The 15,077-nt window shown below is 49.9% G+C and overlaps 1 protein-coding gene and 1 long non-coding RNA gene across 2 annotated transcripts; one reads left to right on the top strand and one right to left on the bottom strand.

Moving 5' to 3' along the window:
- Positions 1-106: 106 nt before the first annotated feature.
- On the bottom strand, positions 107-4,677 carry LOC148111622 (uncharacterized). The gene is made up of 2 exons (XR_015730390.1): positions 4,377-4,677; positions 107-1,292 (listed from the first exon to the last, which is right to left on the bottom strand). It is a non-coding gene; the product is annotated as an uncharacterized LOC148111622 (long non-coding RNA).
- On the top strand, positions 4,266-14,866 carry RHBG (Rh family B glycoprotein). Its single transcript, XM_034427010.3, has 10 exons — positions 4,266-4,545; positions 6,621-6,807; positions 8,024-8,174; positions 9,257-9,404; positions 9,808-9,974; positions 10,557-10,694; positions 10,897-11,030; positions 11,164-11,285; positions 11,903-11,976; positions 12,893-14,866. Exons 1-10 carry the CDS (start codon positions 4,356-4,358, stop codon positions 12,971-12,973), a joined length of 1,392 nt encoding a protein of 463 aa, XP_034282901.1. The 5' UTR covers positions 4,266-4,355; the 3' UTR covers positions 12,974-14,866.
- Positions 14,867-15,077: the final 211 nt, after the last annotated feature.

The raw sequence follows: 15,077 nt of genomic DNA, 5'->3' as shown, positions 1-15,077 counted from the left end.
ACACACACACACACACACACACACACACACACACACACACACACACACAGAGTTCCTGGGAGGTAAAAGCAAATGAGGGAGAGAAGCTTTCAGGCTTGCAAGATTCAGTTACTGTATTTTAATCATCCAATATAGGTAGTGATAGAATTCATTCTTTGGTTCCTTGTCTGTTGAAGGGGTGACAGTGGCCAGCAGAAGAAAGACTCAAGGCTCCAGCTCAAGGCTCTGAATGCCCCTTCAGACCAGGCTGCATCCTCTGTGGCCGGACTCCAGCAGGAAATGTAGCAAAATTCCTGGACCTAAAGACCATGGCTACCTTCACTGTTCCAGATAAGAAAAAGCCATGAGGAATAGCAAGTGTGTATACTGGGTTAGGGTCCCTTGAAAAGGGGACAAGGCAGGAAGGATGCCACTCTCCATGCCACCCCCTCTATGTGGAGCTAGGAGAATCGGGCCATTGTTGCATAGTCCTGGCTGCATGTGACGATGCACCAAGGCCTGGGACGTTTTGTTCTCTCCAGTGTGAACAAACCGTTGCTTGTGTGAGAGTCCATCATCTGCTGCTGTGCATCTGATGGGTTCCTGCTCTGCAAAAGGCAGCCTCATGGTCTCCATAGTGACTGCCACACGATAGATCAGAAACTGCCTCTCTTTCCTGCTCACTTCGGCCCATGTTTGCCCAGGGGAATACCTGGCTAAAAGGTGGCTTGTTGCCCTGGACTTTCCGAGGACACTTGTGTCAACCTATTCGCCAGCTCTTTGCTCGCTCCCTTCCCGCTGGATCTTGCCCAGGTTGGAAGCCTTGGTGAGAGCCTCGGAGATCAGGAGCATTGAAAGAAGCACGAGGGCCAGGCCTTCCCCATCGTGGGGATTGTGGGACAGTCACACTCTTGGAAAGATGTCACAGCCAGCAAAGGCAGGGCTGGCATTCCGATGGCAGAAAGAAGACCCTGTCTTTATGCCCACTTCCTGCAAAGGCCCTGGAAGGACTTCCTTTGAATCTCGTCTTTTTTCAAGAGGAGCTTAATAAGGCCGGTCCAGAGAGCGGAGGTTTCTTTTCACAATATCTTGCTTGGATGTCCTCTGCCTAAATTCTTAAACAGCGTTTGGCAAAGGTGGTCCACTTAATGAGAAGCAGTTGTTAAACTGCTACAGGTGTTTCCACTAAGTTAAAGCCTCCCATTTTTCCTCTTCTGCCTGGAGAAACTGGCTTGTCCAGATGTAGAAAGGAAGCCCATCTGGGGTCCAGGCTAAGCTTCTTTCTCAGCTCAGGTGTATTGAAAATGTTGAATCTGAGGAAAGTAGGGAAGAATTTAAACTTTGCAGACTCTTTCTAAATAGAATTTGATGTGCATAATTGTAATCATAGTAAACACAGATGGAATTTTCTCCCACATTTCTACATGTGTCTGTCACCTTTCTTAGTTCCATACAACTCTCTGGCCTCAAATATGTGGCGTCAGCCACCCCCAAGCAGAAATGGGGCCAGGGAGCTTTAGACTATTCCAATTAAGGAGTTTTTAATGGTTTCAATCTCAGCGATATTTAAAAAGAGTTGGGAAGTTAAATGGGAAGGAAAGAAACCTGTGTGCCACATTTGAGAAGCAAAACAAACTTTTTCTTTTCATGCCTTTGGGACTCTGCAAATACTTTATTTGGAAGCGGTTTTGTCAGCCTTTCCTCCATTGAGAAAAGAAGATTCCTGGACTTTGGAACAGGGGTGAAATGTAAAATCTGTTACTACCGGTTCTGTGGGCGTGGCTTGGTGGGGGGGGGGGGTAATGTAACTGGGTGGGTGTGGCCAACTTTTTTTTTTTTTAACTTTTCAAAGCATTTTTTCTAATGCTTTGAAAAGCCTCTCTGCCGATCAGGAACTCAGCTGGGATGGTCAGAGAGGCTTTTTAAAAAATGCCTCTATGCCAATCAGGGAACTCAGCTGGGATCCTCAGAGACTTTTCAAAGCATTTTTTTTACCACCTCTTTGGCCAAGAGATTGCAGAAAAAAATGCTTTGAAAAGCCTCTGATGATCCCAGCTGAGCCACGTGATCATCAGAGCCTTTTTTTTAACTTTTAAAAGCATTTTTTTCATTGGAAGAGGTTGTAGAAAAAATGCTTTTAAAAGTAAAAAAAAAAAGCCTCTGTGCAGCTCAGCTGGGCATGGTGGGGGGCGGGTGCAGGGATTTTTGCTACTGGTTCTCTGAACCACCCGCTGCCATCACTACCGGATCGGGCGATCTGGTCCGAACCGGGAGCATTTCACCGGGAGCTTTGGAGGTGACTTCTCCTCAGTTTTTCCCCCTCTGGTGAGGAGACAGATCATTCCTACTGAAAATTGAAGGGGGTGACTGCATCAACAAGTTGGAGAACCTTCGTCTTTTTGCTGTTGTTGGGATTCATTCTGTTTTTTATCCCTGTTGAAATAGGACCAGTTTCTTAAAAGATACCTTTATTGGTTTGATTTAGATGCCGCCCTTCTTCGGAGAAGCGTTAAACAATAGCCTTCATACTTTTGTATAGACCTGCTTAGTAGGGCTTTTGGCCCCCCCTAAGCGGTGTTCTTTTTTTATACAAAGTCAGCTTATTGCCCCCACAATCCGGGTCCCCATTTTACTTACCTCGGAAGGATGGAAGGCTGAGTCAACCTTGAGCCTGCTGAGATTTGAACTTGCAGTAATTGCAGGCAGCTGGCAGCACTTTAACAGCACTTTAGCCACTGTGCCACCTTGGTATTTTGTGCTTATTAATTGCTTTGACTGAAGAGCTAACACAATGAAATTGGACCTTCTTGACCTGAGAAACTCTGGCTCAAAACTCTGAGACGGGCCACTGGAGACCCGCTGACTTGGGGGGGGCAAAGATGGGGTTATGCAAACATTCAACAACCACTTCAAGGCTTAAAGGATGAGCAAAGCTTCCCTCAATTTGCAGGAAGGGCAGTAGGTTTAAGCCAACATGGATGTAGGATCAATAATGGGCCCTTGGAATCCCCTGCAAAGTGGACCCTGGCGTGGACTCTAGGAATGCAGAGAGATCCCTCGGCCTCCTCTGCCAGATTCCTCCCCCACCCCCACTTCACTATCTGGCATGTCACATGAGTAGGATACCTGTGAAGAGGGGCTTCCTGCCCCCTCCCTTGGCTTCTCCCATGCAGTGAATCCATTGGGAACCGCTTAGCCCCGCCAGGCTCTGCCCAGGGCCTGGTGGCTGGAACTCAGGACGGGTGCTAAGGCCCTCAGGCGTCCCAGGAGCAGAGCCCACCACAAGGAGAGATTGCAGAACCTTGAAACAACCTGTCACAGATGAGGAATAAAGATAAACAGACCCCAGAGGCACACTTAATGATTAACTGAGTAACACGTTTCTTTTACTTGGATGCCCTTTGCTTTCCAATCTAGGGCAAAAGTCGGCATCTGCCCACTATGGGAGCAAGGAAAAGGTCTGGGGATCAGTGGTGAGGGAGCCAAAGGGACCAATGTCCCCAGGGCCCTCTGCCATGTGTAGACCCACAGGATCTGACCTGCTCGGCAAAGCAGGAGAGGCTGCTGGGGGCGTGAAGGAGCCCCACCTGTTGCAGTCAAAGCCCAAATCTTGGCTGCCCCCTCTGAGGATGGGGGGACTCCCTGGCTGACATGGCTGGCACTGCGGGAGGTTGGCAGAGCCTCATTGGAGCCTTCCCACCTGGCAACATGGGTGAAACCGAGGCCATTGTGGGGACCAGGGACCACACTAATGTCAGAAACTGATGCATGGTGGCTGTTCGGTGGGGGGGGGGCAGCGAAGGAAGGGCTCCTTGGCCAGCCCCCTCCTCTTCTCTCAAAGGGAAGCCTTTGTGGTTGTTTTCTCCCCATGAACAACTGGGGCTGTTTTTTGGAAAGGGCTCTAGGCCTTTTCTCTTGGCAGCCTCCTGCCCTGCTCCTCCCTGACAAAACACCCAGGGCCACCAGGAGAGGGAAGCCATGGGGAGCAATTGGCACAATCCAGATTGGGGAGGTGTCTTTGTGCAGGGACAACCTTCCTGCAGATGAAGTCCTGACCACTTGGGTTCAAAGAGGGAGTCCCCCAATCGCACGACTGGGATGCCAAGCCCAACCTGCTTCCTTCGCCTTTTTGCAGACAGACGGTGCCAAAGCCAGCTTTCCCTCACCTGGCGGGACGCTCCTGCCACTTCCCCAACCAGCCCCGCCTCACAGCAGGTGGCTCCCGGCCAGGGTGAGCAGTGAGCAAACAGCCGTGGAGGGTGCCTCCCCCCACTCCTCCTCCAAAGAGTGCCCAGGAAAGCAGGGCATTCGCTCGCTCGGTGGCTGCTCTTCCTGGTGCACTCCCAGCTGGTTCTCCTCTGCACGGCTCTCCCACCATGTCAGGCCACTCCACCAACCTGAGATTGAAGCTGCCCCTGCTCTGTGCCCTCCTGCAGCTGGCCACGGTCCTCCTGTTCGCCTTTTTCATCCAGTATGACAGCCACACCAGCCCCCGGCTGTGGCACGAGGAGATGCAGTTGCACAACAAAGGCCTTCTGGACAACGAATTCTACCCACGCTACCCAAGTGAGTATCTCCCGCGCAAGAGATGCCCTCCTGCCAGGGTGCCAGGTCCAACCAGAGAGGCCCCTGGGAGCACGGGAGGAACGAGGGACCAGGAAAACGCCCCTCTTTCCGAAATCTGTGGCATGGCGCCCCTCCTGCCTACGATGAGCCAGGACCCTCCCCCAAATGCTCCCCCAAATACTTTCCAGACTTCTTGCTTCAGTTTGGTTTCTGGATAAGATCCCTTCTTATTCTCTGTAAGTCCAAAGCAGCATCTGTGATCAATTATCCTCCTGCCCCAGGCAATTGTGGAAGTTACCATTTCCTCAAGATGCTTTTTGAATGGTATTTTTGAGTGCAGAACCTAATTAAGTCCTTGTTTGCTTCTTGTTTGCCTTTGATTTCCTCCAGACGAATATCACAACTTCCCAGTCCCACCTGGTGGTCTCCACCCATATGCTGGCTTAACTTTGGGGGAGGTTCCCAAGACTGACTATCTAGCAAACCACAGTTTATGGATGTGTTTATGCACTTTTTTAAAAACAGCTAAATCTTGATTCATTTGCACCATTTTTGTAAAGGCCCTGCAGGAAGGAAAGACTGAGACAGAGAAGCTGCCTTAGGATCTCCAGCATTAGCGAGCAACAAGATTCCCAGAGGCCAACAGAGCCATGATTTGATCAGGTCACGAGCACACTCACAAAATGGGTGGCTGAGAAGCTGATCCCCCCCCAACACACCCACCTTTGCCTTTTTCGGCAGAAGTGGGCAGACAGCCATAGGGGTCCCAGAGCTTGTGGTCCCAGCCCAGCATGCCTAGGCCAGTCTTGGGTCTAGCTGGATCCGTTCTTCCTAGCTGGGAATCCAGCTGGTCCTACCCAGCCCCTCCCAGAAGGACACGACACTCTTTTCCCCTCTGGGTCTGGGTCTGTCCCTGGGGCTCCGGGTGCTCAGGTATGCCAAATAGCCCTGTTGGGTCCAGCTTCCGCTGTCCATCCGTCCGTCTGGTGGGAGGTTTTGCTTCTCCTGGTGGGCAGCGAGAGCCAGAGAGAGGCTGCCCCTTCCCCACACTGCACCTGCAAGACATCTTCCACAGATTTAACCAGCCCCCACAGCAGATCTTGTGGGGAAAAGATCCAGGAGCTGATTAGCTGGTGTTTAAGCAAACATTTGTTTGAGAGCTAGTTTGGGAGACAGAAAAAGAATTCTCCTCCTCCACTTCCTTCTTCCCATTCCTTAAGAGCCCCAGTCCATTTCTTGTTGAGGACACACTTGAGCCTCTTGGCCATTTGTCCCTTTTGCAACCATCAGCACTTTTCTTTTCAATCCGCAGCTGCTGCCCTCTGCACCGCCATCTCCCCTAATTGTCCTCCAGGACACCCAGCTCTTCCCCTGGAAGGCAGTCCGGCCCTGAGCAGCAGAGACGCAAGTGGTGAGGAGGCACCCTGGTTTCTTAATCTTGGCAACCAAGATCTGTGGACTTCGGCTCCAGAATTCCCCAGCCAGCCATGTTGCCTGCGGCATTCTGGGAGCTGAAGTCCACACATCTTCAAGTTCCCAAGGTTGAGAAACGCTGCTCTACCTAAACAAAACCTCATTTCCTTCAGACCATCGATAGTTTGGCCTCAGCCATTGCTAATTCCTGAATGTATTAGGAATTCTAAAATCTGATTGCTTGTAAGCCGGGTTTAGGGTTCAACCTAGGAGGAGCCGTCCCATCTCATAGGCCAAAACTACTACCCCCCACTCCAGCAACAGCACCCCTGAGATGGGGCTGTGCTCAGCCGGCCAAGAGCAGCTGCAGCACCACCTCACCTGCTGAGCCATTTACAGGCTCTGCCGTACAGCTGATACACACATTCACTCTTATCAGCCCGATCTAATGAGGTCACTTTTTGAACCCAATTATGCAGCTGCCACCGTGTCCATTTCAACCTTGGAGCCCAGCTGAAGAGGTAAAGTTGAGCAGGTGATTAGCTGGAAGTCAGGGAGCAGTTTAACTTGTCGGACCAGGCTCAGCCAGTGCTGGCAGCCCCACAGCATGGAGACCCTGGAGCCTTTCTTTCCGTCCCCTGCTGACCCTTCCCCTCCTGCAGGCTTCCAAGACGTCCACGTCATGGTTTTCCTTGGCTTTGGCTTCCTGATGACCTTCCTGAAACGCTACAGCTTCGGTGGGGTGGCTTTCAATTTCCTGATCGCCGCCTTTGCCCTCCAGTGGTCTATCCTCATCCAGGGATTTTTCCACGCCTTTCACAATGGCAAAATCCATGTGGGAATAGAAAGGTGAGCAAGCGAGCATCCCTGAGCCCCCAAAAGAGGTGGCTTTAGCTTAAGCAGAGGCAGCAGAAGATGGAGCTGAGTGAGGGCTGGCACATCCCTCAGCAGTTGGGTCACTCAACTCAGCCTTCGAGTCTTGTTGACTTGAAGAACTCTCCCTCTCCAGACACAAACTGGCGGTCAGAGTAACTGCAGGGTGTGGTTAAAAAAAAAATCAAGTGTGCCACCAAAGCTCCACATCTGATTTTTTCTGACCACCTTGCAGACACCAATGCAATTAAGGTGTGGCACTAGCAACCAACATCAAAATCAAGCAAGCTTAGTAAGAGATGTGGAGGCAGTCAGCAGCTCATGAAGGGACTCCCTGAAACCTCTAGTTTTGTGATGGCGAACCTATAGCATGTGTGCCAGAGATGGCACGCAGAGCCCTCTCTGTGGGCACGTGCACCTCTGCCAGCTGCTCTTCTGGTTTCCGGCATGCACATGCGTGCCGACCAGCTGGTTTTTGTGCACGCTGGAGTGCCAGAAATCCCAAGACCTGCTGGCACGCGCCGGAAACCCAAACCCAGCTGATCGGTTTCCAGCGTTCGCACACAAACACTTTCCAGTTTGGGCACTAGGTGCCGAAAAGGTTTGCCATCACTGCTCCAGTTGATAGTAGATGGTAACTCAGAGGTTGGATTCAAAGCCCTTTTGCCCTGCCCATTGCCTGCCATCTTGATCTCAGAGCTGCCCCCGACTGGACTTTAAGAGCGTGAGGGGCTTCAGCCAGGAGTAGGGCTGTGGGGAGGGATCCTGTGCATCTGTCAGTCTCTCTGTGCTTCCCCAGTGCTGAGCAAGGCAAACCTGCAGCCTCAGATTCTCCTGCCGCGTCCTGCTCCTCCCCACAGGACCCAAAGCTGGCACTGCCCACCCTGGCAGCCTCTGGCTTCAGCCTGTCCTATCGTTGCCTTCGTCTCCAGCTTAGCCTGGGCAGCCTTGAGTCACCTTTTGCCTAGGAAGGTGGCATTTTCTCCTGCAGGGAGGGAGACTTTGAGCTGACAGGCTGGGGGAGCCACTCTTTCTCCACCCTGCAACCTCCCCGTAGGTGGTGGTGGTGGTTTCAAGCATTTTAAGCACAGGCTCTTTGGAAATCCTTATTTAAACACAGCCGAGATGAATGGAGGAGAAGGGAAATCTCCTGCTAGCCCTTTCTCTCCCCCCACTTCTGTCTTCTTGCCAGCATGATCAACGCGGACTTCTGCGCCGGGTCCATCCTCATTTCCTTTGGGGCGCTGCTGGGCAAGACGAGCCCCGTTCAGTTGCTGCTGATGGCCGGGCTGGAAGTCACCCTCTTTGGTATCAACGAGTATGTCTTGCTCAGCCTCCTTCAGGTGAATTGCTCCCTGTGGGGGGCTTATCCCTCACCCCTTGGGATGGGATGAGCACAGGGCAAGAGATTGTAATCCAAAGTCACACAGAAGCTGGGTTCACACAACCATTTAGACCCTGAACCCAGGTTATGTAATATGTCAGGCATGGGAAACCAAGAATGACGCAGGAAATTTTGAAAGCAGTTTCTTTACTGCTTTTTGACATAAATAGACAGAATCTTGCTGGACTAAAGCACTTTCTGTGTAATTCTCTGATACATGCTACAAAGAATTAGGTAGGGCCACTCTGCGCCACAGGAACGATTCAAGGCTGATGTTACTCTTTACTCCTCCATCTTGCAACTCAGCACCAGATCCCATCACAGTTAGTTACATAAAGTGCAACACTCCAGATTCCCATATCCGCCCCTCCCTCCACTGATTGCAATATCATCCTTTTGAGTGTTGTATGAACCCATTCCTAGCTTCACAATTGGCAGAGCTTTGGCTTCCTGTCCTTGACTTGTGACAATGATCCTCAGCCCCAAAGAACATCTCCCTCTCCCCCACCCACCCGTGTTACCCAGTGAAAGGGAGTGGCCCGGAGCTGCAGGGGGTCTCTTGGTACTCCTGTGTCTTCTGACCTATTTCCCTGTGCCTGAGGCCCAGGATGGCCTCCTTCCAAGCATCAGGCAGACTCCAGTCTTCATACCTGATGCTCCCTCAATAGTGCCATTTAGCCTGGACCTTTTCATTTGCCCAGACATTTGGCTCAAGAGGTTTGGTGGGCTCTGTAGGGATGTGGCTTTTGGTTTCTGAGGTGCCTTTTTTTTAACCAGGGGATCATGGGTTGCACTGAGAGCCATTGCTGTGATATGGACAGCTCCATAAATAATTGAAATAAATAAATGAATTAACATATCTCCGAATAGAGAATTGTGGGAATAAAGATTGATTACAATCCTGGGAGGTGCTTTGAAAGAGGTAGAGGATTTTAAAAGACTTTACAAAGTTGTTGGTGCTGAAAACTATGCTAGCCACCTATCTGGTGGTCCAGCGCTGTAGAAGCCGCCTTCCTGCAGTGTTTCCCCCATGTGGCTCAGGTGAAGGACGCCGGGGGCTCTATGACCATCCATACTTTCGGGGCTTACTTCGGGCTGATGGTGTCCCGTGTTCTTTTCCGACCCCACCTGGACAAGAGCCGGCAGCGGGAAGGCTCTGCCTACCACTCGGACCTCTTTGCTATGATTGGTGAGGCTCCCAAAGGGGCAGCTGGGCTTTGCGCCTTTAGGAGAGAAGCTGAATCTGGAGAGGCTCCGGAGGGTGGAGCAAGGGGGCCAAGGGGGCGGGGCTAAGCGGGGCTCTTTATGGGTTTGGTAGAAGCGGCTGGAGTTTTCTAGCTTTGCTTAGAATTATCTTTCAACCTCGCTTGGGGGTCAGGTTACAGTGTCTATGTAGACTCCATTAAAAAATATTGCTGATTTTTAGTAATTGTCCAACAAAAATCCGAGGGAGGCCTTATGGTTGCCCACGGCCATCCCTGCCCATCCCTGTGAGCCTCTCTTGGAAACCGGAGGAGACTTAAGCGGAAGGGCTGCTTTGTTCCTTTTGAAAGGGGGGGCACAGAAATCATGCCTCCCTGTGTCCCTGGCAGGCACGCTCTTCCTGTGGGTCTTCTGGCCCAGCTTCAACTCGGCGGTGACCGCCCACGGGGACGACCAGCAACGGACGGTGATGAACACCTACTTCTCCCTGGCATCCAGCACCCTCACCGCCTTTGCCATCTCCACCCTGGTGAACCGCGGAGGCCGGCTGGACATGGTGAGGCAGCCCCTGCTCTCGTCCCCAGGCAGCTCCGGAGAGGGTCTGCTGCTCCCGGAGGAAGGGTCTGGTTTGCACCCCCAGAAGCTGGGAGGTAGGACTACAAAATCACTGAAGCCTCGCTTCAGGATTTGGTGCCTCGCTTTGTCAGATTCTGCAGCAGCTTCTCTGGTTTAAAAGCTGGGAGGGGGGAGCTCTTCCATTACACTCACTGATGTTTTCTGCGGGTCACTCAATGGAGCCATTGCAGAAATCCTAGGCCAGGTTTGTGGCAGGCCCAGGGTGGGCTTCTGAGCCCCTCCAAATGTTGCCTCCAAATCCCAGTTGAGGCAAGGGGCCATTAACTACAGGGAGCATCATCATTATTTTATTCCACCTTTATATATATGTATAAAATTCCAGACAGGAATTTGTAGTACTCCTGCCTCCTATTTTCCCACTTTATTTTTTTTAATACTGTATTTGATCATTAATTGAATGGAATTTAATTTTAAGTTAAATGTATGCAAAATGAAATTGGAATTCCTGCCCCCAATTCCTGGGTCACTTTCTTCTCTCTGCCCCCTCCCCCCCCACCTCCAGGTTCACATCCAGAATGCCACCCTAGCTGGCGGAGTGATCGTTGGCACTTCGGCCGAGATGGCGCTGACTCCATTTGGGGCCCTGATCGCTGGGTGTGTGGCTGGCCTGGTGGCCACCCTCGGCTTCAAGTTCCTCACGGTAGGCCAAATGCCCAAGTCGAGCTTTGCCTACAGCCCCTTGGGGTCTCCTGCAGGAGCCTTGTCTTCCTAAAGGAGCCGATTCAGCAGCAGAGTCCAGAAGGGTGGGCAGGGTGCCAGCCAGGCGAGAAGGAGGGCCAGTTCTCAGCATGGCCCAGAGGCCATGCCCAAAGTGCAGGGACTTCTTTCTCTCTCTTGCCCAGCCCATCCTGACTGCCAGGCTTAAAATCCAGGATACCTGCGGAATACACAACCTGCATGGGTTGCCCGGATTGCTCGGTGCCCTCCTTGGTGCTCTGGTGGCTGCTCTGGCAACCCCGGATGCCTATGGAGAGGGGTGAGTGCCACTGGTGGGGGGGGGAGGCAGAGGTTTAGGACTGAGAGGGACAGTCTTCTCAAAAGAAGCTTTGCCCAGGTGGTTGGGATCTGCCAGGCTGTGCTGGCTCACTGGGATCGTCTTGCTCCTGCAGAATGGCTGACGTCTTCCCCCTTGTGGCCTCTGGGCAGCGGACTCCCATCAGACAGAGCCTCTTCCAGTTGCTGGGCCTGCTGGTCTCCCTGGGCATGGCCATGGTCGGTGGCAGCCTGGTGGGTGAGTGTGGGGGGAAGGCAAGCAATCCTGCAGCTCTTTCCCCTCTTTTCACACACAGGGAAGTTTTTCTGCTTGGGAGTCTCGTGCAACCTCGGAAGGGAGTGAGATGCGGGCCCCAGACCTGAAGCTCTGCAAGGGGCTTGAGAAGCAGCCCTGACATTTCTATTTATTCATGAAATGTATATGCCACCCATCTCACTATCATCTGGGCAGCTTTCAAACATAAAAACAAGAGTATAAAAACCATAAACCCCGTAACATTAACAAAAATTGGGTAAAGTAGGAAGCAATACCTGGATGGGATGGAGGTGGGAGTCCACTAGCCAGGGTTCACTCCCGGGAGGGCCAAAATCAGAGGCAGGTTTTAAGGCAATTTTGGGAGGCTGAGAGGGTGGGGTGCATCTCACCTTGAGTGGGCTGATGTTCCAAAAGACAGAAGCCACAAAAGAAAAGGCTCTTCTTCTGGACCCCCCAGCCAAGTTCTTGGACTGACAGGGTCTGCACTTGGCCCTTGCTGGCATAAATCGGTGGGCCAATCCCATTTTGAAGTGGGACTTCCAGGAAAGCCCCCTCCCCTCCAACTGCGGTGCTGATCCCCTACTCCTTCTTTTTTTCAGGGGCCATCCTGAAGATGCGAAGCCTTGCAATGCCCCCAGATGCTCTCTGCTTCGAGGATCAAATCTATTGGGAGGTATTTGAAGGCTTCCTTGGGGTAAAAGCCGGCTGCCGTTTAACCCGCATCAGATGTCGCGGATTCCCCTGAGACTGGGGGCCAATTGATTGAGTTTTATAGCCTGCCTTTCCTCTGGGACCTCAGTGGAAGGGACAAACGCCCCTCCCAATCCCAGTCCAAGTAGCTTAGCCAGCACCAGCTATCCTAGAATGAAACACAGGAGCTCAGTTCACACAACATGCTAGACTAAACTAGAATGAGACTGGGAAAATTGTGATTCTGTTCATAGGAGCCTGGTTTAGCTCAACAGACAGAAGCACTGTAATTTAACACCAGCTGTCTGCAATTAAAGTAAGATCGAATCTCGCCAGGCTCAAGGTTGACTCAGCTTTCCATCCTTTCTAAGGTAGGTAAATTTGTGGGGGCAATAAGCTGACTTTGTATAAATATACAAAAGGATGAAGGCTATTGCTTAATGCACTGTAAGCCGCCCTGAGTCTCCGGAGAAGGGCGGCATATAAATCAAATTTTTTTAAAAAAATAGTCTGAGCTCATTGCAGGAACAGAATGTGAATAAGCTTTGCTTATACCTATTCTTTTCTTAATCTCAATTTGTGTGCAAACACAGACCCACAATTCAAGTTAGTAGAGAAAGGAAAAATGGTAGACATGCAGAATGGCTGGGTGGGAGACCTCAGGTCCTGCTGAGGTTGAGACGTTAGGTGGAAGGGTCGGCTCAACCTCTGGAGGGCCAAAGACATCCTGGTTCTGGTTCCGGCAACCTTTCCTTTGGGGCCCTTCCTTTCCCCCAAAAACTGGAATCCAAAGAACTTGAAGGCTTGCAGGCTACCTGAGAGCATCGTGCATCAGCATGGAGGTCAGAAAAAAATGGGGGGGCCCTTTTCTCAGTCCCTCTCCTTTTGGTCTCGCATAGGTGCCTGAGGAACATCATGATGGCTTCCAGGTCGTGGAAGCTCTGAGCACGGAGGAGGCAGATAAAACCACCCATGCCTGACAGGGCTGCCTGCGGATGCTCACACCACCCTCATCACCCTCACCACCAACCTTCGAGAAAGCAATCAGTCCAAACAATCATGTGTTGCATGGAAGAAAGCAAGGAGGAGTCTGTTACGGGAGGAGCAGCTCCTTCCAGGATTGGAGTCTGCCTGGAAGATGGTTTGCAATGACTCAGGTGCACAAGCTCAGAAGCAGCAGTGGGCTCCATTTACCTTCGCAGCCGGTTCGGAACTGTAAGCGCTTCGGCACCTGCGCAGAGCATCCGTGATGATGTCCGGGTGGGTGGGTGGAGCCTCCCACTGCCACCACTACTGGTTCGCCCAAACCAGGGCGAACGGCCGAAACCCACCACTGGTCAGAAGCACCGTCTTCCACATGGGTCCTAGAGTTGTGCCATCATCCACTAAAAAATATCCCAAGGCCAACAGCAGCCAATGTTCTTTTTAAAGTAAGCCTGTTTTCTTTCACAACCACCCCTTAGAATCCTATTTTCTTTTCAACATAAATTCCATAATGCAAATCAGAGTTACCACCACAATTGAGCCCAACATTTATGTTGCTAAGTGAAACATTTGTTAAGTGAGTTTTGCCCCATTTTACAACTTTTCTTGGCACGGTTGTTAAGTGAATCATTGCATTTGTTATGTTAGTAACACAGTTGTTAAGTGAATCTGGCTTCCCCATTGACTTTGCTTGTCAGAAGGTCGCAAAAGGGGATCACGTGACTTCAAGACACTGCAACCGTCATAAATAGGAACCTAGCACCTGAATTTTGGTCCTCTGACCCTGGGGATGCTGCAATGCTCGTAAGTGTGAAAAAAGGTCATAAGTCACATTTTTCAGTGCTATTGTAAGTTTGAATGGTCACTAAATGAACTGTTGTAAATGAAGGTGTAACTGAGAGTGTGCAACAACCAGCAGCAACCTAATAACAGATGGGAATAATAAGGCAATCAAGACAGACCCTACCCTGACTTTTTCTGAATGTTACAGTCAAGAAGTGGTTGTCCAACTCTACTGGCCCCATGAAAGCGCTTTCACCCGCCCGCGTGGCTTCCCCAAGGCCACCCACCAGTCTTTGGGGAAACATTGGGCTGGTTTGGTTTTTTGCAAGTTTTCAGTATTTCACATATTGACAACGTAAATAAAGTTAACTCAGTAAATGTTACGGAATTTGGCAATAAAGTAGATGGAGTGCGAGACAAGTGTTGCATCTTAAGATATCTTCCTTTCCAAAACTGTTGACTTTTTTCAGCTGAAAAATTCTTTATCGTGTTTCCAATACATTTTAAAAAATTGGGAGCCATTTTAACTATTGTAATCAAATAATATCTCAATGAAAAAATATTTAAACCAAAATTTTAAGCATGCTATTTGAAGTAAAGTTAATATTACTTTACTATTGAGATTCTCATTGTTGTATATCAAATCATTTTATGCATTTGTTTAATCACGCAAACTTTAACTTGTTCAGCTTCAGAATAAAATTTTATCCATAATTTATAATTAAATTCTAATATTTAGACTCTTGTATTAAAACATTCTGAATTCTATTAAGATTATTCTATTATCTTGGGCTCACTGGCTAATACATTCAAATTAATAATAATGAAAATAAGACCCCTGAATAAGCATTTCATTAAGTGCTGCCATGCTGGTGTGTGAATGCTGGAATCAGTGAGGGGTTTCAGTCCATTCTTGAGTCATCTTCTCATAAGATTTCATTCTGGTTTTATTGACGCCCAAATCTTGAAATCTATACAAATTATGAAGCGTCCAACGATTAATCTTACTCTACAACTTTAAAATGTTGCAGCCAATTATGACAATCCAGGCTTAAATCTGTTCCTGTATTTTCCCAAATTTTCATTAAACCATTTATAATAACATAGTTTTTTAATCTCTTCTAATTGTTTCAATCCATAATATTAGTATTTCAATTGCTGCATCTTCTCCTTCCAGAGAAGTAGTTCAAACTTTCAAACTCAGACAAATTGCACCTTGAGGAATGTTATTTATTATTTATTTATTTATTAAATTTATATACCGCCCTACTCCTAAGGGACTCAGGGCGGTGAACAGCGAACGATAAAAATACATGT

The sequence above is a fragment of the Pantherophis guttatus genome, chromosome 18, assembly GCF_059756535.1.
Source record: "Pantherophis guttatus breed Tessera chromosome 18, ASM5975653v1, whole genome shotgun sequence".
NCBI lineage: Eukaryota > Metazoa > Chordata > Lepidosauria > Squamata > Colubridae > Pantherophis > Pantherophis guttatus.
Note: the sequence above shows the minus strand (reverse complement) of the source record. Positions and strands in the feature narration are given on the sequence as shown.